We start from the raw sequence: 26,819 nt of genomic DNA, 5'->3' as shown, positions 1-26,819 counted from the left end.
TCAGCCCTGGGAAAGGAGGTGGTATTAGGAAGAGGCTCAGGCTGGCTCCTCCCTGGCTCCCTGGGGTATAACAGGGAGGAGAGGAAAGGCACAGCCAGGCTTGCAAGATTCAGTTACTAGAGCAGTGTTTCTCAACGTCAGCAACTTTAAGCTGTGTGGACTTCAACTCCCAGAATTCCCCAGCCAGCAATGCTGATTAGGGAATTCTGGACATTGAAGTCCACACATCTTAAAGTGGCCAAGATTGAGAAACACTGGACTAGAGCCTATTTCAATAAAAACTAGAACTCTGTGTCTTCCTGTGGAGGCAGTTTCCTGATCTGGTCTACTCCAAAGGGCTGACAACACTACCTCTAGCTCCTAAGTGGAATCAACTGCTTGCAGACTCAATGAATGAAGCAATTAGACCAGCTCAAATAATAACAACACTTGCTTTTCTGAAGCATTTCTTGGATAAACTTATGAAAATATTCTAACTTTGCTGATGGGTTTTCAAAAAGCATTTTATTTTTTTATGACGGGCACATGAAACAGTTAATTCAATGCATTATATATATTTCTGAAATAACTCATAGTCAATAAAGTCTGGGTAAATATGCCTAACAATTTTGGGGGTTGTCAGGTTTTTAAAAAAGCAAAATATACACAACTGAATATTTTAAAAGTAACCTTCAAATTTTGCAAAAGACTATTCCAAGTTCAGGACAATTACAAGTAAAAAGTAAAGTATATTACGTTCTGGCCCCCCTTTTTTTAATGCCCACAATTTATGGCATTTCATTTCCTGAATTTTTAATGTAGGAAATAAATGTACCTACTATATATAACCAAGTTTCCCTTATTAATTTAATATTATTAACTATGCAAACATTTCTGCTTTTCAATTTAAGAAACCCCATCATGAATAACCTTTATTATCCTGCTATTTTGAATAATTATCCATGTTGGCGTAAAACACAATTTTAGGGCTCAGTAAAAAGTACCCATCAAAGCTTGTGCATGATGCAGTAAGTCCCTTTACCCTTAAATATCCTGCTAATGCAGAATATTCTCAAAAGACCTTTCAGGTAATGTCAGTTTGTACAGATTGTTAATCATCCACTCTTACACCACTACCATGGTGTTTATTCCTTGGAAATATTAATGTACCACATCAGGTACATTAGAATTCAGTTTTATAATGAGAAAATACAAAAAGTAATCTTATGTAAACAATCCTCATGACATACCCAACATAGAACATTTCAATAACACATTCAAGTCACTGGTCTTCAAAATGAGAGAATCTCATAACTCAAATATATACTCATTGGCTAGATATATACGTCTAACGACTAGTGCCGCCAATGCTAAAACAAGGAGGAGAATCAGCATATTTGATCCCATGTGGCTTGTGTTGACTCTTGGCTGCTGAACCTGATTGAAGTTGGTTAAGCCGGGTACTCTTCTGTGCTGGATATGCCTTTGGCGAGGACTCATTGAAGCATTATTGGATGCAGGTTGAGTATGGTGCTCTTCTTGATTTGAGGTGGCAGAGTTGGTTGGATTTCCAGACTGAGAGAGAGAAAAGTGGATTCAGCAAAATAGAACCGAGGACCAAATACCCTACAAAGTAACACTGTTTGGCCAGTATTTAAAACGAGGACAGCAAGCTGTCATCTTGCTTGAGTTAGTCAGAACACAGCCAAAACTAGAACATTGCCAGTGAGAATCATAATGTTCATTGTTCCCAGCGCAACAGGGGATCAGTTATATTTTAACACAAAGGCCTTTGAGGTGTGCACAGAAAAGCAGAGCATAATTGGCAAGGGGTGACAACTTCCTTCAAGGAGGTGCTGGTACTGAAGAGGCTTTCTCTGGATCCAGTTAAATTAGACAACTACCTCTCTGTTTCCAATCCTCCAGCTGAAACCTTCCAATCTTTCCGAGACAATTGTTTGGGTTTTTTTGAGTAAACTTTTTGTTTGTTAAAATACAGTACAAAATTATAAAACATTGTCGACATATTTCCAAGACAATTGTTGAGAAGGAGTAGAGGCTTCAGCTATACAGTGCTCTAGAGGAAGCAAATTACAGTATTTGGACCTCTTCTAGTCAGGGTCCAGACACTGGCAATGGCACTGGCTGTTCTGGCGGGTGACCTTCATCAGGATGCGAATGAAGTGCAAGCAGTGCAGAACGCAACACCCTTCGTGTAAGCGGGTGAGAGTTGCTACAGCCATTTAATGCAGCACCGGCAGTGTATGAGTTACACGGCTATAGCAACTCTCACCCGCTTACACGAAGGGTGTTGCATTCTGCACCGCTTGCAATCTCTGAGTGAAACAGTGCCATTTAATGCTTTTAAAGACCTACATGGCTGGATCCTAGATATTAATTGCTTCCTCCCAAGAGAACCAACCCATGCTCTGTCTTGGCCAGGCTGGAGATGCTTTGGAAGTGAGACCTGTGGGAGTTCAGAGACGGTGTCTTCTGTGGTGGTTCCCACTTTGTGGAACACCTTTACCCCAGAAGTCCAGGTGATGCCAATCCTAACATTGTTTTCTAACACTGTCATGACAGCAGTTGTCCTTAGGACCTTTGGAGTTTGAGGCTTTGTTATTATGACTGATTGTATTGGTGCCTATGGTTATTTCTTTGATTTTATTTTTTTATTTATGTTGATGCTTATTATAAACTGTTGTGAGTCACTTGAGATTTGGTAGTGGCAAATTATGTAAATTCCCTCATTTACATACATTGACCATTATAAAATGTATTGAAATTTGTTCAGTTGCCTGTGGAATCGGTTGTATTCAGGTTCAGAAAATCTAGCCATATCCTGCCTGGATGTGTTATACACTAACAAGGAAATAGGCTGCTTTCCTAACATAAGGCAAATAAAGCAGCAGCAGCACCCAGAGAGAGAGAGAGAGAGATCAGCAAGGGGATCCTTTAAAATATTGATCTACTTTGAGTAGCTGAGCATCCATCATATACAAGTAACAAAGTAAGTTAAGTTCACGCTTCTTTGTTTTATGGATGCCAATTCTGAAATCTCTGGCAAAAAGTTAAGATAGTAAGATAAAGCACTGTCACTTAAAATAATAAAATTCTGCTGACTTTTTCCCCCTAGCATAAAATACTGTGATTATTTGTGGTGTTCACAATGGATCAGTTTTCAAAAAGAAAGAAAAAGAGCTACACATACCACACCACACATTCAAAAATGATGAGCCTTGTAGGGGAAAACAAAAGTCAAACGCTATGGAATTGCAATTGCATATGAAGAAAAATGTATTGGGAAAAACTATTTAATATTAGCATGTCTACATTTTTAAAAAGCTGAAAAAATGCTCTGTACCCAGGAACAGATGCTTTGATGTGATTTGACATGATTTTTTTAAACCAATCTGTAGCCCATCAACTCTAAAAACCCATACACCCACGCATACAGCTTAACTGGGATTTGTCTACAATTTATCAGTGAATTTAGATTGCATCTACAGCAGTCATAGCAGCAGCTGTCCTGGATCAGCAGCAGGTCTCAGTTACTTTCAAAGTGGAAAGATTATATAACAACCCTCCTTGGTTGCATTAATATATCATAATTAAAAAAACACAATAATTTAAAATGGATAAAATTAATCTTCCCTTTATGTAGTTATATTTACTGAAGAGTTTATGAGGAAAAAGGAACATGACAAGCATGTTTAATAGAATAAATGCTGAAAATCATTAAAGAGCAAAGTAAAACTCATATTTGCTTATGTATATCATTCAAGCTTCGGGCTAACAGGAGGTTGGGTGTATGGACAAGACAAGTCCTTATTATAGCGGCAAAAACATTTTTCTATGTACATTCTAAAAATATAAGTCACTCAAGAAAAACAGCCTTTCTTTCTTGATTATAAAAACATTAAAAGTGGATACTGATAGGAAAGTTGGAAGAAAAATAAGGAACTACTTAAAGAAGTGGGAGGCATTTAATTTTAGACGCATATAAGAGAACAGAAAAAGCAAAGATGACATGCAAAAAAACTCAGTGGTTTTAATCAAGGGTATTGGGGAGGTCAACAGTGTCAAAATGGTAGATGCAACAGAGCAATCAAAGCCTCACCTCTTTTTACAAGTGTGCAATGCATGTTAAAAAGGGGCAGTAGTTTGATCGTCCAATCATGCCTGTCATTTCAACATTACTGACACACACCCCGCGGAAACCCCCGCTTTTAATCAAATGCTAACAGTATTTAAAATTGATTTCTAGTTGCATCTAAGCAATATTAACTTTTCCAAGATTTTGCCTAAATTATTAAATACCCACCATTTCACTGGTGGTAGTATCCTGGAATGCTGCAGTTGTAATTTCTTGTTGGTGTTCAGAGGAATTCACTAGGTGATTAAATTCTGGCATATCTAAAGATTCAGTAACAGATTTTCTAGATGAATTACCTTCAGCCTTAAGCAAAATGAGAAAAACCACAAATTATTACATCAAAGGGATATTGAAATTCTAATCAACTATGGGAACAGGTATGTTATGTTATGCATCTTTTTTGCAACATTATTTAACGGTATACATGTGCTTAGGCACCCTGTTATATTTAGGGGACCATGTTATTAAACAAGACAAACATTTCTGGAATAGATGATTGATTGAAATATGACATAGTCAGAAAATCAAGTTGTCTCTTTTTGTTTTTAGTTTATCAAAAGCAAACAAAAAAAGCATATCCATAAAATGTAAATGTCGCTAGACATTAGGTGGTGACAATCAGTTGAACTCCAGTCAAATGCCAGATCAGAGGACATAATGGCTTCCTACTCCTATGGGAAGGAAACACTGCTCCAGTAAGTCCCCCCACCCACATAGTTTGAGGCATAATTGAATCTGAGAACATGTTGGGGTTTCTCTTGCACAAAAGATGCTGGGGATGGAAAGGGGCTTGTTCACTCATAGGGTGGCTGCTATAGAAGATATAACCAGTTATAATGCACCAATTTCCAGAATGCAGTCTACCTTCCCTGCTCTTTCTCCATCCTACAGGAAAACCTCTATTATCCCCACTTATCATTTTTCTTCTTCTAGGAAAGTGGATTGACTTCCAAACTAATCACTGGGCTGCAGCCACCCATCATTTTTATTTTCTCAGAAATATCACAGGATCTATCTGGGACCTGCAGGCTCTGCAGAGTATGTATGCACACACATAATACAGAACCTGGCAAGCACCACACACTGGCATCCTGAATATCATGTGGAGAATTTCAGCTCTACAAACAGCGTGTTGCAGGACTTTTTAAACAAGGCAACAGAATTTCCAGCTACACATAAAGTTCTGGTCTGTAGCCATGATGCTTATTTTTATTATTTAAAACACAGTGCAGATATTACTTCTGAAGCCACCAAGGAATTTTATGATAGCTATTAAGAACACTGCTTAAAGCATACACCGGTACACTGCCTAAAAATGTAAAACATTTTCTCAAGGGTTTATTTATTAAAAAAGAGACAAAAGCAACACTTAAAAAACCCTGTTTTGCAGGATAGTCTCATTATAGGATTGTAACTAGGTATTTTTGTAAAGATTGGCACGCAACTCTCTTTCAGGAGAATTATATTTATAATCGTAAAACAATAGGATGCATCCAGTAAATGCATGAAAAATACTCCAACAACAACGAGAAATGGGTGCGATTCCTTGTCTTCCTTGAAGCCTGCTACAGCTTGCTTCTTGGGATTGGAGGACTCTTTGGAGTAGATTTAGAGAGAAAGGGAATAAGGAGAAATTAAAATTCTGGTGTGGGCATGGGACCTGACACTGTATTTCACCAAACATCTAATATGTATCTATGTATCTAAGTATCTATTTTCAAGTCAAACATAGATAAGAGAGGACGCAGGACCTGGATCCTGTGAAACAGAGAAAAGAAGAATGAACTTCACAGTCAATCGGGAACACCGTTCCCCTTTAATCCATGTTGCTTCCATTGGTATTATCTACGTGACAGCACCAATCCATCTCCCTAGTTTTGGTCCTATTCACTAAAGTAATCAGAAGAAAGGGAAGAGCAAATAGTTATTCTACCTTAAAATTGATTTGCCTCGCAAGTTCCTTGGCTTCTTGGTCAGCCTGGCTTGAAGCACTCCCTGAGGTTAATGGTAAGAGGGCTTCTTTCATAAGTGATCCGCATCCTTCACAATAGAAATCCTGAGACCTAGGGAGTAATAGCAGACCGTATGTTGCTTTAACGACCAGCAAGCACCAACAGAACATGTTGCATGATATAATAAATGACTTATCTGTGAAGTATGTTGTGTGTTTGTGCAGGCTCAGCTGGGGGATGCAGCAGTACCCAAAGGCTGGCAGAAGACCAGCTGTTTCCCCAGACACTACTGTACTGCCAGAGCAGTTCTGTTTATGAGTCTGCCACATAATTCTATGTCCAGACGTTTAAGATTGTAAAAAGAGTAGAAAACAAACCTTCATCTTTAATTCTAAAATTAGAGAATCATTTACAACTATTATAATTTCGAATTACATTAGATCCAACAAAATATATTTCAAAGCACAGTCATCAATTTCTAATCAACTCTGCAACCTGCTCAGTGATGAAACACTCTCATTCATCAATGCCTGCCCACCCTCCCTTCCACCTAGTATATTTAGGCACAAAAGGACCATTTTATCCACATACATCAGAATAAGTCTTAGTTCAGGTTTGTTTTTGTGTCCTACCTAAGTTTTAATTGATTTACAGAGGTACAGTACATCTAAAACAAGGAGGGAGATTAACCCAGGATTAAGTCATGATTACTTCAGTCATTTGCAATATTACTTCTAACTTGTTCAACAACTCACAGGGTTGCTGTTGTGGGGAAAATAGGAGGAGGAAGGAGTATTAGGTATGTTCGTCGCCTTGAGTTATTTATAAAAATAATAAAGGTGGGATAAAAATTAAACAAACAAACAAATAAATAAATCATACATTAAAAATCATGGTTTATGTGAAGTACAAACACAGCCTAAATAAGCATACATGGGGTATCACTGTCAGGTAACTGTGACAAACAATAAATTAAGATGGCAATGCTAACTTAGTGGGATTTACTTCTGAAACAAGACTACGATTGCATGGCCAGTTAATGGATGCATTTGCATGACATAATAAGCCAGAATGCTGCTCCATCAACATTCCCATCTGGTCCTCCTACCTGCAGTAGCAACTGAACAAACCTATTTTATGACTTGTTTGTCTATTTTCTTTGTCCTCCTAACCAGCTAGAAGTCATTGCTTGTCCTTGACTTCTAACTGCTGACTTGGTTGGGTGGAACAACCAAGGATGCTCCTTCATATGTCATGGTAAATAAACCACAGACCATGGTTTGTTAGCTGTTTCCACTGTCAAGAAAAGGCTAACAGAAACAGTCAAGCAGCATGTACCATGGACTGCACATTGATGGGTACAGATAAGGGTTTTCCAGAAAATGTAATGCAAATGAGTATGATCTGAATTACCATTCATTTGCCAATGTCCATAGACTGCATAAATATTTAAAGTACATTATTTTCTGTGAAAAAAAAAAGCTGACCTCTCTTATGAGGTTTGAACATTACATTCAAAGAAATCAAAAGCTCTGATATGGAAAAATTACTTTGTTGGAGAATTGGAGACACTGTTAGGGAATAAGCAATAAAAATGATATGCAATGTACTTTTAGCTTTTGAATATTTTAGAACAATTGCTTAATAAGCAAACATCATGCAACCACCACACCAACCTGAGGTAAACCTGAAGTAAACACTGCCTTGAGTTATTTATAAAAATAATAAAGACGGGATAAAAATTAATTAATTAATTAATTTAATTAAATTAACATTTTCCACCCAAAATTTTGACCCTAGTAAATTTTCCATTTCTGGAAAATCTCTGCTCATAGAAAACCAACATTCATCTGAATCCTGGCTTACAATAATACCTGTACACAGCTCTTGAATTAAGCACTGTGGACTAAACAAAGAATATTGTCTAACTGATTAGTTCCATTTCATAATGGAAAAAATCACACAAAATATTATGATTAAAGAGAAAGCATTTCAGCCCATTCTCTTCTCAGAAAAATAGATCTAGATAGTTTAAAAAAATCAAGACTTATTCATTTTACTAATTAAGCTTTCATTTCCAATCAGAAGATTTATTGATCAGTTAGGCAATTATGCAAAATCAATCTTCTTGCCCTACTAAGTTAATTTAAGGCTAAAATCCTGAACTCCCTCATCTAGAGGTAAGCCTGAGTGAATTAATGGAACAGTTCTGAGTAAATATATATAGGATACTGTCTACATAAGATAATTTAGAAAGCTAATAATGGAGCCAAAATAGAATCAAAGGCTCTGCCAAATTCCACAGCAGTAGAAACTTAAAACTACAAATAGAGAAGTTAATTGCAGGGTAAATGGATAATTTGATATTATGTGATGCTGGAAGCATCAGTGATGCAGCAGGTCTTGTCATGTATCAGTAGAAGCCTTTGGTATTATGATAATGTGGGATTAAATTTGACTATAAATCTAAGACCTTTACAATTCTAAACACAGTCCAGAAAAAGATGAATTTCAGTGGGTATTTGGAATAAAAATCTGCTGAAAATTTTCTAGAAAAAAACCTAGATGTTCTATTTCTACCAGAAGTTATCTCATAATGAAAATCATACTTAGTGGTCTAATCAAAAAGGCATCATCTGTGCTGCCCCAAGATTTTTTATGCTGTCCTTCACCTGCCTCAAAAGTTTTGGAAAATAAGTTAAAACACTGTGGTTTAAAACCGAGTAAGTTGGAAGGAGAGGAATCAACGTATGCTAAAAAAAAAGTGATAAGGCTAAAAGAATGTGTGGGTTTTGCTTTAACACACTCCATTTCCCCCTGCCCCCCACCTACAGATAACCCCCGACATAATGTTCACAAGCAGCTTTCAGCCCCCAAAAGGTTGCACCCCTGTGATTTAAAGTACACTCTCAGATACTGAGAGGCCTGAAAGTCAATTAAGTCAAAATTACTTGAAGAACACTATGATTCAGGAACACAACTGAGCACAACTGTTTATCCTACACAACAGTCAACCCATACTTCCTAGCAAGTGCTCTTCTTTCTTCAGGGGTGTAGTCTAAGGATCCTATGGCTCCTTCCCCCTTTGTTGGCATAAATCCAATAATAGCAAGCAAGGCAGTTCTTACTGTAATAAAAATAACTTTAATTAGTAATTTTATACACACACACACACACACACAGTAGGTGCAAAAGAGGCAAAACCGTAGGGCAATTTGGAAATGTATTTCAGTCATGTTTGTCCACCACTGTGACTTACAGTGCTCGTCTAACAGATCTCCCCTCATCCCTGCAGCCCCACACTTTGAGGGCATGCACAAGGACCAGGGCAGAGTAGAAGGGGGGATCTGACCCATTTACATGGCGCTGGAGCAGCATTTTGGTTTTTGAAAATGCAAAATGGATCAGCACCTAGATCCAACTACAAAAAACCCCGAGAAGTACAAAATATCAAAGGAAATCTGCTGTTATTGGTACTGAGGTACTAGGGTCCTTTAACAGCAGAGATTTACCTCTTTACCAAACCTTCCTCCCTGCCAGTAGCAGTTGATACTTACTGCTCCAGGATGGTTGCCATGTTTCAGGATGATGTCCTGAGATGCTTAAACAAATTTTCTTTCCCACTTCAAATCTACCGTTGGCCTTAAAAAGACAAATTGAGAAGAAAAAAAATCGTTCCATCAAACATTTTTTTAAAAAGCCAAGATTTAGCATAACTCACGGTGGCATACAGATTTTGAGGCCTGCCAGGGCTGCGGATTTGCTGAGGTAAGCCAGACACAGAGTGAAGGAAAAGGAAAAAAACCCGGCTCAGTCATGGCCTTGAAGGGCAGCTGCAGTATCAGAGGGCCTGATGAACTGACCTGGCTGCTAGCAAGGGCTGGCGTGGGAGACTCTGAGTGAGCAGTCCCTTTGGTAGAGCGAGGTATGTACGTGTTGGGGACCAGAGCCCTGGGGGGACACCCACCTCCTCAGTTGCTGCGGGACATGCTGCCAGAGTAACCCAAAATTGGAGAGAGAGACACACACAGAGAGAGAAGGCGTGGAGAGTCAAAGTTTGTGGCTGGAGAGAAAAGGCTGGAGAGTGGAGAGAGGTGTGCCGGGCAAGTGGCGGTTCCTGTTCGGGGTGAGGACAAGACCCAGAGGGACAAACTCCACCCTAGACCCCAGGCCCTGGAGGGCTAGAAGGGGTCTGATTGGTTGCAGGTGGTGGCTTCATCCAAGGCCCTGGAGAGGGCAGAGAGGAATCGGCTGCCAGAACGGAAGCCCCGGTTTGGGGGAAAAACTGGGCAGAAGACCAGGAAAGAGGTTCTTCCCCCAACACAGGAACAGATGGTGTTTCAGATGAGCTGGAAGGAAGTCAAGCAACGCTGAGCGTGCTCCAGTAGTCCAATTCCTTTCCTTCCTTCTCTTTTCTCTCTTGCATCAAGCCTAGAAAAGGAGGAGGGAGACGAAGAGAAAAGGGGGAGGGAGCAGGAGAAGTAGAGGGGGAAATTTGCTTGTGGGGAGATGTGGAAATAAGCCAACCCCAGCCCAGTGTTATTCACCTGTTATAAATCCCTTCTGTAAATCCCTTCTGTATATTGTAAAATAAACATTAAAAAGCCTCCACTATTGGGTGTTTCTGGGTCCATTGCCACTTCTGCTTCATAACACACCTCCTGCCCAAAAATGAACCCCGTCACACTGTAACATCCACTTCTAAAGAGTATTACATATAAATACCTTTGAAATGAATAACACTTTGTGGGCTGTCTTCAGTTAGTATATTTAATATCCAAGAGCTAGCTGGGAAAAAATATTAGTCTTTCTAGAGCAGGAGAATTGTTCAGTCCCATAAAGGTGATAAGGATATGTCAAAAACTGACAAACCTATTGTCAAAACTTTCTTCCATATGGTTTTGAAAGGGTAGTGGCACAAACCAGTCCTCGTGGAGTATGTGTGCGAATGGAGGGGAAGCACCTTTGTATGGGCTCTCAAAGGGGCTAGGTACCCGATTCCAAGTATTTCCAAAGACACATCGAACGTTCCAGGCTATTTCAAGACCATTCCCCAGAAAATAAAGTTTAAACAAAATAGCAAGGTAAAAATTATTATTACTTTTACCTTGCTACTTTTCTGACATTATTCTTATTTTTAATAATCAAGCACAAATGACACTCTAGTTCTGCCTCCAGGGAAATCTGTATTTTAGGTTTTGTTATATGTGTCATACTTAGTTCTCACAACGAAAAAATGTGGTCAAATGCAGGGAGACAAATACAGGGAGAAAGCTAACTCAGAACTGTTTGTCCAGCATACATGAATAGAAAACCACTCATGATTTCCTAAATAATGGACACTGCTAATCTGTTTATTGTTTTAATATATTAAAACTCTCAATACAAGTAAAAAGAAACATCTGGAATGGTGCCAAATACCACTTGCTGCTAATAATCATTTCCAAGTGTTTTAAAATTATTTTTCCTCTGCATGCTATGAGCCCCATGCCACATCAATTCTTCAAAAACTTCCAATTCTACCAATAGAAGAGAATATCTGTAGCTCAGGGTTGAACTGAGGAGTCCTTGGTGCTCTCTGAGTTTGGTTGCTTGCTTGCAGACATTTCGTTGCCCGACTAGGCAACATCTTCAGTACTCTGAAGTGGTTGCCTAGTTGGGCAATGAAACGTCTGCAAGCAAACCACCAGGCTCAGAGAGTGCCAAGGACTCCACACTTCCACTGCTCCTTGCATAAAAGGGGCAGATGACTGCTGGTTTCCCTGGTGGAGCAGGGGGTTAATTTACATGTGACCCTATATTTTATGGTGATTTTACTATTGAGAGGTTTTATTGAAGTGTCATTGTTGTGAATCACGCAGCCTGGTGCAGTGGGCACGATACTAGTGATGGAAAAGAAATGAACAAAGCTTAAATCTAAAAGTCCAGTTAGCTTAATGGCTGTGTGTTGACAGAGAAAGGTTAGAGAAACAATTCTGTACATTTTTTTCTTTCTTAGAATTATTCTACCTATTGATTAAGGTAATCGAGACTTTTAACAACGATCTAATAATCTAACAAAGCGTTCATGCTTTTCTAGAGACAACTGAAGTTTGTTACCGTTAAGAGAATAATACTTGGTGGTTTCATAGGATATTCTGGAGGTAGCACTATTCTTCCGTGATATACTCCTCCATCAAATTCTGAATCTGGAGGACCTCTTACAGTGAAATGCCACTCAAAAAGATTGTCCTACAAAAGAAAAAAAGAGGAAAATATAAACAGCCCACCATTGTCACTCAGAAACACAACAAATTAAGTTTGAAATCAAGTGACACTCATTAAGGTTAAATAGGCCATAACTGGCATATCAAGGTCAGTTAGTTTATTTCCTTGAATTAGCAATCTGACTTCACCATTCCAATTTAATAGCATATTTTGGAAAATAAAGCAATAAAATATTTTCTACAGTATAACAGAGGCTAGCAAAGCAGCAATCCACACAACTATACAGGTAGTCCTTGTTTAGCAACTACAATTGAGACCAGCAATTCATCGCTAAGCGACGCAGTCACTAAGCAAAACATCACGTGACTGAGACGGACTTACAACATCACCTATTCAGTTGTTAAGCGAGTCACTGCAGGTTGTTAAGGAAGACCTCATATGACCGGAACTTGTGATTTTACTGCTGGTTTCTCTGTTGACTTTGCTTGTCGGAAGCTGATTTTGAAGTGAGCAAATTGCAATCATGTGGCCGCAGGATGCTGTGATGGTCGTAAACGCTCGCCAGTCACGAAGCACCCAAATGTTGATCACGTGACCAAGGGGACACTGCGACGGTTGTAAATGTGATGACTGTCATGAAGTTACTTTTTCAGCTCTGTTGTAACCTCAAAAGGTCACTAAACAGGGCAGTTGTTAAGCGAGGTCTACCTGTACTATACAGCTGTTTTCTAGGTCTATTTGTTTAAGGACCACACTCAGAAGTGGTTGGGACAGCAAAAGCCATCAACAGCTGTCAATGAAAAGTGAGCAATATTTTACATAGGTGGGGTCAGGTTTTTTTCCTTGTGCTGATCAGGACATTCAGCCTTTTCTTTATTTTTTTAAAACTACCTTAAGCCTTTCTGGGGCATGCACCACAATATTTGTGTGCATTCCACCAGAAATGGTTAGCAGCTATTGTGCTGATTTTTGACAATTATGATTGAAGGTGGTGGTGGTGAAGGCACTAAAAAGAGGTTCAGAGACAAAATGCCCATGTTTGCCAAAATTTAATTCTCTAAATTTAATTTCTCTAAATCCCTTAGCTATGGATTGCATACAAAATGGGCATCCACTAACCTCTAAAGGCTGTGCATGATAATGGTCTGTTGGCTCTTTCAGTTCAGCAGCTTCTTTCATTAAACGTTTTACAGCTGAAAGGAACAAAAAAATGACAGTAGATGACTATGTGAAATATTAGTATTAGCTGAGCACATCAAGACTTATCCTCAATAATTTAATGATAAAAGAAGTTCCAAATGTACATTTGTCTTTTCAAATGTCATGTTTAGAAAGATAAAGTTAACTTGAACTTAAAGCATGATAATATTAAACAATATTATACTCTAGTTATTTAATGGGGAACAAGATAATATTCATGTCCTGAAGGGCAATAGAACATCTGAAAATAAAGTAAATGTAATTTGGAAGTTGTAGTCATTTCAGTAACTAGATTCAGACTAATCTACAAAGGAAACATTTTTAATGTTTCCAAGTACACTAATCATGTAGGTGATATTCTTCATTGTTATAAATGAAGAAGGAAGGAAGGGAGGGAGGGAAGTTAATTACATACTCGGCATGAAGTAATGGAAATTTTAAAAATGATGTTCTTTTGTAGGAATTGGAATTCCAAGATCTCCTTGTAATACTTAAGAAACAGATGCAAGAAGGAATTATAAAACTTCTTCTTCTGGGGAATGATACATGCTACAGCTCAACTGAATGCTGCTGTTCCCCAAACTCCCCAAAAACAGGTTTCGTGGGGAATACGTCTTGAGAAGTGTTGGGGTGAATCTGGAAACAAAATGCTAAGCATGATGAAACCTTACCATAACTATGCAAAAACATTTTTAAAATTCTATTTAGACCTTGGTTCAAATACTCCTCCGGTACAAGTGCAATTCACTAGGGTCAGTTATTAAGAAATAATATCAAAGAAATGGATACAATATTTGAAAAGGCATAACAAGTTTTGTTTCAGCAAGTGGCCATGCCTGACCAACCCAATCTAGGCTCAAACCAAGCAGGACCAGGCTTACTTAATACTTGAATGAGGACTGTAGGCTAAACTGGGAAGTCACAAAAATATCCCAGAAGGAGGCAGTGACAAACCACTTCCATACTGTTGCCAAAAAAACTTGCATGGATGAGTTCATGAAGCCACCAGGAATCAAGAATAACCTAAAGAAGACTGTATCTTTTCAAGGGACTCCAAATAAGCAGAATTAAATTACGCTTACTGAAAACAGCTTGATATTAGGTATCACAGTAATTTCTGCAAGGGCAGAAGGAATTTTTTGAGCAATGCCTACAAGTGAGCTTACTTTTCACAAATTATGAAAATAATGAAAATCACAATGCTCATTCTCAGATGAGAGACTGTCACCTGCTGGATTAAAACACTTTGTTCTTCACCTCCTAGATTACAAAACAGAACACTAATAGTCAGCCAGAAATTATACAGGTAGTCCTCAACTTATGACTGTTCCATTAACTATGGCCCAAAGTTACGATGGCCTCAGAATAGGTGCTTTACAGCCTGTAAAGCACTTCTGAGCATTGCAAAACATTGTCCCTCCCCATGTGAGCCGGTTGCCAAGCACCTGAAATGCAATCATGGGACCACAGTCACATGATCGCATTTTGCAATTTTTTTGCTGTTTTCTGGCAAAAAAACACCCACTGGGGAAGCTGAATTTGCTTAATGACCACAGTGATTCGCTTAATGACTGCCGTAAAAATGGTCATAAAATCGGTCACATGCTAACTCAACTTCTGACTGCAACAAATTACAATGGAAATTCCAGTCCCAATTGTGGTAGTAAGTCGAGGACTACCTGTATACATATACCAGGAAGAATTTTAGCCACAACCTCAAATATATGACACTTTTTAACCAAGAAATTTACCTGGCTTTGGAATGGCATACCAGAGGTGCATTCTCAAAAGCATTAAGTTAGTCAAGGACACAAGTTAGGTTTGATTACACTTCATTTACATTTACTTAACATTTTGTTGTTTATTCATTCAGTTGCTTCCGACTCTTCGTGACTTCATGGACCAGCCCACGCCAGAGCTTCCTGTCGGTCGTCAGCACCCCCAGCTCCCCCAGGGACGAGTCTGTCACCTCTAGAATATCATCCATCCACCTTGCCCTTTGTCTGCCCCTCTTCCTTTTGCCCTCCACTTTCCCTAGCATCATCTTCTTCTCCAGGGTGTCCTGTCTTCTCATTACGTGGCCAGAGTACTTCAGTTTTGCCTTTAATATCATTCCCTCAAGTGAGCAGTCTAGCTTTATTTCCTGGAGTATGGACTGGTTAATATAGTTAATACAATTTTTCCTATCCATGTATTTAATAATCTTCCCCTCCTGTCACATCAAAATGTACAATTTGGTTCCAATTTTTAGGGATTATAGGGATTATACCTTTGCTGTAGTTTCACACCTGTATTTCAAGTACCTATGGTGAATCAGTAGATTTGACTAATTAACAATCAGTGGTGTCTGCAAGGTCTTGCTACTTTCATCATTCTGTCACAGCATTATGCTGCAAGCTCTGGCTCTTTGGGGTATGCACGAAACATTATGAGGCACACAAAATAGGGTGGGACTTCAGTTGCAATGCTGGAACACTATTTTCACCAATATGAATCCCTTTGCTCCCGCATGAGTATGCTACTGTAAAAATTCAACATAGAAGGATCTGCAATGTTAACTTAATGCCAAAGAAATGTGAAGCAGGAGAATAAGGTTATTTCAGGTGAATTGAAAAGCAAATCAGAGAGAGCACAGAAGACAAGAGCAATAAAGCTGAGGTGTGTACAGCAGTCTAATGATGTTTAATGGCATCACGGAATGGAGTTCCAGTGATTGATCTGTAAGTCCTTATGACATTTCTTGATCATCTAGTTTGTTTCTGAACTTTGGTTTTCCAAATTGCTACCAAGTACCTTCCTTGTCCATTTTCTGTGGTCTTTTAATTTTCTACTGATTATTTTAGTTTTTATTTTAATAACATATTTTTATTTATAAAAAAATGTATCAACTATGAATCATTACATATTATTTCAGGGTCTTTTTTCCTTGTAACCATACAAGATGAGCTGTTTTTGGTATACCCAAAAGCTTGGGCATGGAAACTGCAAACTTTATTTGGTATTACACAATCTGCTTGTGAAAATCCCCCAATTTCAAGAGAGGGTTAAAATGTGGCATGAGGAAGAAACACCTGTTCAAAGCTCCCTAGATACATGGAACTAAAGACACTAATGTGTTCTTTAGATCTTAGCCATCTTGATTCTAAACTTATACTTAAGTAAGCCAACATGTATTCAACAAGATATTATGTATAACTTTAGAAGAATAAGTGACTGTACCTAACCCCCCAAAATACAATATTCTATTCTCCAAAAAACCTCAAATGCAACATTGACAAGTATATTTTGCTAGATTTTCAACATAATTTTAATAATCATAGGTCTCGCCTCATTTCGTGTCAGAAATGCAGGAAATAGAAAAGGGGAAAGTATTAATTAAAATTTAAAAAGTTAAAAACATTTAATAAAAATATAAAATTTATATAGCTCTAGCTCAATACCGGGCCACATTGATGGCAGAGGTGTTTCCAACCAGTAAGTCACTCTGTGTGCATGTCGGTCCCAAAGGGCACTGTAAAAGATGGGTAGTTATTTGAATATTGCTGCATTCGCAGCAAATATCCTTGCCCTCAGGGAGAAACCCCCATTTTTCCATATAATCTTTAGTTCTGGCCAAACCAATGTGCAGTCTTTTTAAACATCTCCAAACCATCCACTCCATCATAGGTTATACATCCTGTTTTTATAATTTATAAAATTTATAATTAACCTATAAATATAATTTATAGGTCAAACATCCACAAATCATAGGTTAGTATCTTTATTTACACCACACAATGTTCATTATACTATGAGTTTTTGAGTAAGAACTCCTCCTCAGGATGCTTATTTGTAAACAACTCTTAAAAGAAAAGAATTTGAGTTAGAGTATGATACCAAATAAGCTCTTATTTTGAACTTAAAAGAGATATAAAAGAAACTCACAGCAAATTTAACAGAATTATGCCTTGTATTCCAATTATATTACATTACACTAAAACGTTGTATGACAAAGTACTGGAGGCAGTTACCTTCATAATATAGAAGTTATCTAAATGAAATTCACTAATTTCTTCAAAAACAAACAACCCAAAGAAAGAAAAATTTAGTCCTCATCTTAGCAAAGACTAAGCATAGTTTTAGAAAGAACCAAAATATTAAATCAGCTGAAGTCAACTTAAGTGTTATATAAAAGTGGGAAAGGCCATTTCCTAAGAACAGTGATGTACAAAATTCAGTAAAGAACAATTCTTTTTCCCACCCCACCCCCACATCATACTGAATTTCTTCTGAAGGTGGTTTGATATCATGTCTAGGACACATTGAATTGCTTCCAGCAATTATTTATTTCCAGAAACTGCTGAATCACCCTCAGCATGTGATTTGGAGGAGGTTCCACATGGTATGGACATACAGTATGTTCTAGAGTTTTCAAGAGCACTCTATTCCTGAATTGCTGGATTTTGTGCATCCCTTCATCAGAACATTAAAGTAGTCCTGTTGGATCATGCCAAGGTCCACCCTAATCCATCATCTTGTTACTCATTGTCACCCATCAGATGCCTCCAAGATATTAACAAGCAGGTGATGGAAACATATCTCTCTCACACCATTGTTCCCCTACAACTGGTATCTGGGGACAAGCTGTCCTGAACTTGAAAGTAACCTCAAGTCTTTAGAAGACCTGTCCTCCATGAATTAATCCAATTCTTTTTTAAAGCCATCTAAGTCTTAGCAATCTGTTAGCCCTGCAATGTAGACCAGACCAAAAAAAAGATGCCAATAGGTCTAAAACTATTTTTTATTAAGATTGGCTATAATAACAGAATCTTGAAAGTCTGAATGTGTTTCCCCTCCTCCCTCTTTTATATTCACACTAGACAACCCATGACCCATTGGGTTATTGTTTCAGAGATATTTCCTTACCTAAACAGACAAACAGAATGACCATGGATGGGCAAAAAAGCAGTGGGTGCGGGAGCAACTTTTGACTTCCTGCTGGCTTCCCCATTGACTTTATTTGTGGGAAGCTGTCAGGGAGCATTGGAAATGAGTTTGTCAAATTTCAATCCCACGGGAGTAATGGGTCCAGGCCACAACTTTGCCAAATTTCAATCCCTGACGTATAGGGTGCTGTCATCACCTCAGAAGAGTTCACAGTTCCTGCCAGCTTCCCCATTAACCTGTGGGAAGCTGGCAGGGAGCATTCTTCTTTCCACATATAATAAAGGCTTGCGCCGTTTCCCCTCCCCTCACGATCCTCAGCAGAGCCCCGGTTAAGCTGCCTCCTCCTCCACTGACCTGTGGAACTGCCTGCCACTTCGTTGGGGGGAGCTGCAGACTGTGAGGAAAACTGCACCCCCATTCCCCATTCTGGCATGTCCCCATGGGCCACCTTCCTCCAGGGAGGAAGAGGGCTCACCCAGCGACCACTGCCACCCCACAGCCAGCCCTACCTCGCCAGCAGGCATCTGAGTTGCTCCCTCATCCTTCCTTCACTGCCCACGGCTGCTAAGAGATTTCAGATTTTGGCCTCAGTTCCAAAGCAGCCAATTGCCACTTGCCTGTCAGGCCTTGACACCAGGTGATTGGGCACAGGCCAGAGGGAGGTGGGAAAGATGTTGCGGATATGCCTATGATGATCACATGACCTCAGCTGACCATAGTGGCGCAGCAGTGTGGCGGTGCTGAAGCGGCCACAACTTTGCCAAATTTCAGTCCCACGGGAGTAATGGGTCCCAGATTTTGGATGCATTCTGTAAGTTAGCCCATTTGAGGTACCTTGGTTCAAAAACTGTTGCCATATGATGTACTTGTTCGTCCATTTGAAGGTTACAAACAAACAAACAGACACGAGAGTTTTAGTAGTATATAGATGAATTAGGGGAACGCTTGTCTAGGATGTTTCATAACCCTCCATCCTTATCTGGGCTTCTGCAGTATTTTCCTACTTGCTGCCCTGGTAACGGAGCTTCCCTGTCTCCCTTTATCCATCAAGATCATCCTCTTTACTCTCTATGCTATCACCATACCTTGTGACAATGAATTTCACAAGTTCATAATGCACTGTGTGAAAAAGTACATTCTTTCCTCTCTTCTAAATGTTCTAGTCAATTTTACTGGATGATCAGGATTTCAAGAAAGGGAGAAAAATGTTTCCCTGTCCAATTTCCTCATGCATGCATGATTTCATACATCTCTGTCATGTCCCTCTAGTCACCCTTTTTTCAAGCTAGAGTCCCAAATGTTCTCGCTTTTTCTTATAAACAAAATGACTGAGCTGATCTTTTTTACTGCCGCCTTCTGCAATTTTTCTAGTTCTGATGCAAATGTGGTGACCAGTACTGTACATAGTATTCTAAATATGAAAATGCCATAAATTTGTATGAGGGTATTACAAAGTTTTTAGTTTCATTTTCAATTCCTTTCTTAATGATGCCTAAGATAGAATTTTCCTTTTTTCACAGCTGTTGTGCATTAAGCTATGCGCTGTGATGTTAAGCTTTTTTTTTTTACTGGTAGTTACAGACAAAGTCTCTCTGAAACAAATGCTCATTTTAAAAAAAAATGTATTAGGTATGACAGTGTGTTTTGCTGTGGTTTACAGTAAACCACCTGACACCAAATCTGCCCATTCTCAAACAAAAGACAGATGGAAACCAAGCCCAAAACACTGGAGTAAGGAATGTTTGCAGAAATGTTCTCTTGGTGAAGGAACCTTTTATCATCTGTGGTGGACTTGTGAGAAGGCCAAAAAATGTTGGGATCAAATATGTCCTAATATTCAAAAGATCCTTAAAGTGGACTTACAAAAACCCCAGAACTGTTCCTCTTGGGTCTGATGGAGAAGCAGCTCGAGAAACAACATGGGACTTTGCTTTCATATACGATTACAGCAGCAAGACTTTTATATGCACAACGATGGAAAGATCCACAAATACCTACAGTGGAGGACTGGATTATCAAACTGATGGAGCTGGCCCACATGGCCAAGTTAACAGTGCTGATAAGAGAAAATACTGTTTCTGGATTTGTTTCTGCTTGGCAACCACTTTTAGACTACTTGCTTGTGTCAGATAAAAACGAAGCTTTGATTTTGGGCTTTAATGATTCAATGGTTTGACTTGATAGAAATAATGTTATGAAGGTTTAATGGTAAGAGATTATATTTGTAAATGTATTCATATTTGTACTGGAGAAGGTCAGAAGTCACTTTCTGTTTTGGTTCTCGTCTGTTTAGCACTTCTTTAGTTTTTTCTTTTTTCTTTAGTCCTACACTGTATCTTTTCTATATTCTATATTTTGTATTTTAATTACATTCTGAAAATTAATAAAGTTCTTTAAAAAAAAAAAGGAAACCAAGCCAAAAAGACAAAGGTCCCTAGCCTGTTGCATCACTCAGGCAGAAGAAAGAAGCACAAAAATTTGAACTTTAATTTCACTACAAATAAGGTGCATGTTTGATACATAGCAGTTACTGGAATTCTTTTGGTATGGCATCATAGCTTGTCTATAATAAACCTAGTTATCCAAGCTTTTGTTTCCTCAGAAATCTCTTCTTGATGTTTTTGCCTTGTCAGTCAAGGGAAGCCTGATAATAGTAATTCTGCATTGTTTATTTTATTTATTTTTATTTTATTCTTATCCCGCCTTTATTATTTTTTTTATAAATAACTCAAGGCAGCGAACATACCTAATACTCCTTCCTCCTCCTATTTTCCCCACAACAACAACCTTGTGAGGTGAGTTGGGCTGAGAGAGAGTGACTGGCCCAAGGCCACCCAGCCGGCTTTCATGCCTAAGGCGGGACTAGAACTCTCAGTCTCCTGGTTTCTAGCCCAGCACCTTAACTCTAGACCAAACTGGCAATTCTGCATTATATATTCTTAATATTATTTTCTTGAGTTCTATAACTCTTGTCTGGATAGCATCACTGAACTGCAAATAAGAAGTATATATATATATTCCTTAGAATCTAGCTCTTTTTAAAAACAGCTTTGGTCTGTGTGTATTTGTATCACATAATTTTTTTTCTTTATGGCTAATGTAGTTACCTTTCCTTTTTAAAAGTACATTTGTGGGAGCATAGACTTCCTTCACTTGTATGAATATTACATAACGTTGTGAGGCGTAACCAAATCCCACATTTCCAACTTGGCTAGATGTGTAACAATTAACCAGGGTTATTCCTATGTACAAATAATATCAGCCTGGCATACTACAGTGCATGTTTAACATGTACTGTAGTTGGATTGATAATGGGCAGTGTCAATTATGGTACATTTCATTCCTGATAATAGCATCGTGTCTTTACATATCTGTTTTTCTATTAAGAGTATTTTTATTTTTTATTCAGAGCAGATGGAACATTTTTCTGTGAATGCAGAGATTATCTTCAAATGCACATTTTTGTCTTTCTATACTTGTCTATACTGTTGTCTATATGACAACATATATTCTGAGGAGGAAGAGGTATGAAAAGCAAAGGTCACTCTTCCAGCAAATAAAATCTGAATTTGCTCTCCTGAGACCATTCTTAATTTGCCAGATCTGGTTTTTATCTGTCCTATTATGACAGTTTTTGTTGCAAAGAAATTTTGTCATTATTGTTGAATATTATATTTTATAAGGGAGTTCATGAAAGGAAACTGAATAGTTGGAATATTTGGAAGTTCAGGATGTAGTATCTGCCCTTTTGTGTTCATAGTAAACAGGAGAAGGGAGGCAGAAAGAAGGAAGACAGAAAACAGATAACATAAAAGTCAAAGTACATTTTTAAAATAACATGCCTGTTTTCCTAGATGGACTTTTCTGAAGTAAAATACTTAATTCGTATTCTCTTCATTTGGCAATGGAATTGGCAGTGCAATATTGTATGATCATGCCTTTATTCTTAAAGAGCCTTTAAAAAACCAGTCTTTTAACATAAGATATGTATATTATATACGTGTGCTTGACAGCCATAATGGAAATTACATACAAGATCCAAACTACAGTAGTTGCAGATTTAGAACAAGAATCCCTGCCTCGCTCCCCTCCCATCATCCACCTCCTCTTCCGAGGGGCTCAAGTGCCCTCCAGCTCGTCTCACTGCCCCCTTAGGAAGTCGGCACCCAGAGGTAGAGCGGGAAGCGCGAGAAATACATGCCACGTCCCTTGGCTGAGGACAGTTCCTGGCAGGGAAGCGCCGGAGCAGCGCCCCCGAGGGTTCAGAAGATGATCCCTTCGAGTACTCGGGGAGCGATGCAAAGGCAACGCAGAACCTCCGGCGGCTCCGGCCTAGCCGTGCACCAAAGCCTCGGGCTCGCGTGACGGTACCGCCCGCCCTGTCAGCCACGCTGCCCGGCAGCAGCCTCCCACTCCCACAAAAGACTTCCGCATCGCCAAGCCCCTGCTGGCTTAGCTGCCCGCCACCGCCCCTCCTTGGCGACTCACCCGGGCTTTTGAGATTGTAGCGAGCCTCCATGATGGGGCCTGCCTGGGATGCCTTCCTCCGCCGGGCGGAGCACAGCAGCCAGGCTACGTAACGCTCTTCGCACTGACAACCACGCCGGGGGGGGCGAGGCGAGGCGACACGGTACAGGGGGCGGGAGGAGGAAGCGGCCAGCCTCGCTCCCCACTCGCCCGCCTCCTGGTCTCGTAGCTCCGCCGCTGTTCGGAAATTCCCCTGACGTGGCGGCAGCTCAGGAAGAGTCGGGGAATGGGCTAGAGGCCGCTAAAGACTTTCCTCTTGGTCCCCTTTCCAATCGACGGCAGCCGGGAGCCCTCCTCCGCTTTTCTCTATGAACACTGCACATTAACTAATCCGGAGGAAGGTCGCCACGCTCTCAGCCTCTCTCTACTCATTTTTGCTTTGAACGCTCCGAGATGAGAAGGGAAAGAACTATTCAATAAACATGAATGAATGAGTTCGAAAGGTGAGAGAAGACAAAAAGCAAGTCTCCCTAACCCGAACTGCTTTTGAAACTGTTTTTCTTTTCTTTTAATGTCATGCCTTCATGCTGTTTAATGTCATGGTTCATCTCATCCACAGCCCAATTCCTGGGAAGCAATAGATTGGCAAGGTCATTCTGCTCTCTGAAGGATGGGCAGAAAGCATTTCACACTTAATTTTCACACCGATTAGTTTTATTATTATTAATTTTTTAAGTTTAGCCTTCCTTCCTTATGTATAACTGAAGATGGTGAACATACTTAAGTATCCTGCCTATTTTCCCACAACAACAACCCTGTGAGGTGGGTTGGCTGAAAGAGAGGGACTGGACTGGCCCACAGTCACCCAGCCAGCTTTCATGCCTAAGGGAGGTCTAGAACTCACAGTCTCCTAGTTTCTACACCAGAACCACTATACAGTTTTACAAATAACACACTGAATGTCTTTCTGCTCAATTCAGTTTCCATACAACTTTTAAAGAAAGAGGAATATCCTCTCTCAACTAGGTATTTTGGCTTAGATTCTGTTTTTTCTGTCATACAGAACCAAAACAGTAAGTAGGTGCATTCACACATTATCCTAAACCATAAGGTGTTTGGTTTTGGCAAGCCCAGCAATTGTAGTTTGTAAACCATGATTTATTACTTAGTGTAGCATGTGAGTCCAAACGCAGCTTAATTATTTTTAGACGTAGTATGTCACAGTGCTTTGGTCAAACTTTTTACTGACAATTTTTGACAGTGACTTCCTGAATCTTGGTATCCCACATAACACCAATATCACCAGAGCTGCATTGCTTGCCAGTTGGTTTCCAGGTGCAATACAAGGTGCTGGTTACCATCTTTAAAATCTAGCATGGCTTGGCCTCTGGTTCCCTTACTCCAGGCAGAAATTGGAGGCTCAAGGTGTGCCTGCAGAGTGCTTGCTGAGAATCCCTATCCTTTGTGAAGTGTGATGGGAGGAGACCTGGAGGTGACCATTTTTTTCTGCAGAAGCTCCCCATTTGTGGAATATCCCCCCGATGCAAGATTGGCACACTCCTAACGTTTAGGAAGCTGCTGAAACTTGGACGGTGGAGTGAAAGGTTGCATTTGTAATGAACAGTAGCACCATTTGAGTATGAAATGGAATTATGGATTAGGACATTTGTTTTAAAGTCTTGATTTTGCTGTAATGTTGTTCATTACAGATATTGAGGATGTAGCTGTACACCGCTTGGAATCATACGACTGAAGTGGCATAAAAGCTCCCCAATAACCAGATAAATAAATCCAGAGACACATTGAGAAGAGTGGACACAAAAAGGGATTTTTTTTCCTGTTGGCTTTTCCTTTATATATTCTGTTGTGGATATGAATAAAGGAAGGTGGGGCTAGCAGTAGAAAATCAGCTGTCCCCTTGCAATGTCAGATCTAAGTTTGGCCCTGACTTTGGGGTGACTGAGGGAAATACCCACTAGCGCCTTGATTCTGCTATAGGAAAACCATTTGGGGGGGGGGCGTATAAGTGCAAAATATAACTGTTGAATTGTGGACTAATGAACTGGCCTTTGTTATGAAAATTGTGTTCCAAGTTCTCTGCTTGCATCATTGGAGTTTAGGTCTCTAATATGCTGCCTGAATGCCCCAAAGTAACATTCAAGTACTCTTTTCCTGGCTGAATTTGAATTAGAGAATGGCAGATAGATGCTGTCTTCTTCGCCCCAAAAAGCTTACCCTATTTCTGTAGTATTGAAGCCTTCAGATACATATCCATGTGTTCTGCTTGTCACTGAATTGAGAAGATTGATTTCAGATAAGCAGATTTGGAGATACTTGCTCCGTTCTACAGAGAGAATGGTATAATAGGCAATTTGAAGTTCTAAATTTTTTTTGCACAGGTATGAGTTTTGTCTGTACACTGATATACACAGACATAGATACACCCACACAACTACTAAGGGAGGAAAAGTATCTTTATAGTACTCAGGTAGGTTAAACACTCAAATCAGAATTTTTAAAAAAGGAGATTGGGGGGGAAATATTTACAAAATATAGTAAGACTTAACAGTCAATGATCTTATTTTGTCTTTCCCTGAAATAATTATATTGTTAAAGCACTTTACCATATTAGCAGTCTGTAGTGGATCACTTTCAATAAAGAAAGAACAATTTTAAAATTAAATATTAAATGTAGATTTCGATTTATAATCACGGGCAATTCAAATACTGTTCTAATATTTCTAAATCCATTCTTTGGAATAACCAGCAAGAGTTTTACAAAAGCAGGAGAGAAAAGTGGCATAAATGCTTAATAAATAATCTCTTGTCAAAAATCTTGGCTCCAGAAGGAGGGATTTCCTTTAAGTTGCTTTTTCTGATCATGTTTAACTTCATAATTGGAAACAAGAAGCTGTCCTTAAGGAAACAAAAATGCCCAATTGTGTTTGTGGTGTGAAGAAAAGCCAGAAGAAATTTATATGATACCTTTCAAACAGACAATTGTACAGGATACATTTTATAAAGATAAGTCAAAACAAGGAAGAGGGAATCATATGACATTAGGCATTATTTCTTCACTCAAAACAAACACAAATATGTCTTCAGATCCTAACATTTTAAATTATTAGTCTGGTTACAAGAATTGTAGCAGGTATGTGCAAAATCCATCAGTTCAGAATATTTAGTTTTATTTAGTTTCTCTCCTAATTCTAGGAGCAGTTTGGTAGTTTCCAGAGGTAAATCATCCAAACTGAAAATGGTTTCAGGTGTTCCAGCCAAGATGCTTCATATAGAACATCCTCTCTGGAACACTGCAAATGGCTTCTGGATAGAATGATTTAGTTCTGGAAACTCAAGTTATCTCTGGAATGACATGGTTGAGGAGGAAGTTCAGCAGTCCAGAGAAATTGGAACATTCTGGAATTCTCAGAAATGTTCCATGACTGATGAATTTTGCACATTCCTAAATTCATGTCAACTGTTTGGAATTTGGCATGTTATGAAAGCAAAAGCACAGACAAGCATCTGTTTTCTAGAATTAATGTATTATCCAAATAAATTATTTTTGCAAGTCAAATGCTTTCTGAATGATTTGAGAAATTATATATATTTTAATCTGAGAATGTGTGTTGCCCAGATCTTACCTAAGAGACTTTTATGGAGAGAAAATCCACTCTCCAGCCTTTCAGCGCTGGTTACTAGCAGTTAGTACTTCTACAAAATACTGAAATGGAGTTTTCTAGCAAACTGATCTTGCAGTTAAAGACAGGATCCCTCCACATTTCCTGGCTGTTGGTACACTTTACAGAACTCTCAGCAGTAAACAATGCCACTTAGCCTCTGACTTAAAAGGGACTGGGGATTTCTCTCCTGGAGTCATCCATAATAGAAGATTATGTACTGGTGCTCTACCCTTTCTGCATGCAATTGCT

At 39.1% G+C, this 26,819-nt stretch overlaps 1 protein-coding gene across 1 annotated transcript; it reads right to left on the bottom strand.

Moving 5' to 3' along the window:
- Nucleotides 1-485: 485 nt before the first annotated feature.
- UBE2J1 (ubiquitin conjugating enzyme E2 J1) lies at nucleotides 486-23,052 on the bottom strand. Its single transcript, XM_063312102.1, has 8 exons — nucleotides 22,909-23,052; nucleotides 13,414-13,487; nucleotides 12,187-12,318; nucleotides 9,645-9,729; nucleotides 9,109-9,214; nucleotides 6,069-6,198; nucleotides 4,304-4,438; nucleotides 486-1,554 (listed from the first exon to the last, which is right to left on the bottom strand). Exons 1-8 carry the CDS (start codon nucleotides 22,937-22,939, stop codon nucleotides 1,288-1,290), a joined length of 960 nt encoding a protein of 319 aa, XP_063168172.1. The 5' UTR covers nucleotides 22,940-23,052; the 3' UTR covers nucleotides 486-1,287.
- Between the last annotated feature and the right edge of the window lie 3,767 nt (nucleotides 23,053-26,819).

This window comes from Candoia aspera, chromosome 1 (assembly GCF_035149785.1).
Source record: "Candoia aspera isolate rCanAsp1 chromosome 1, rCanAsp1.hap2, whole genome shotgun sequence".
In the NCBI taxonomy this organism is placed as follows: Eukaryota; Metazoa; Chordata; class Lepidosauria; order Squamata; family Boidae; genus Candoia; species Candoia aspera.
The sequence above is the reverse complement of the archived record's forward strand: the minus strand, read 5'-3'. Positions and strand labels throughout refer to the sequence as shown.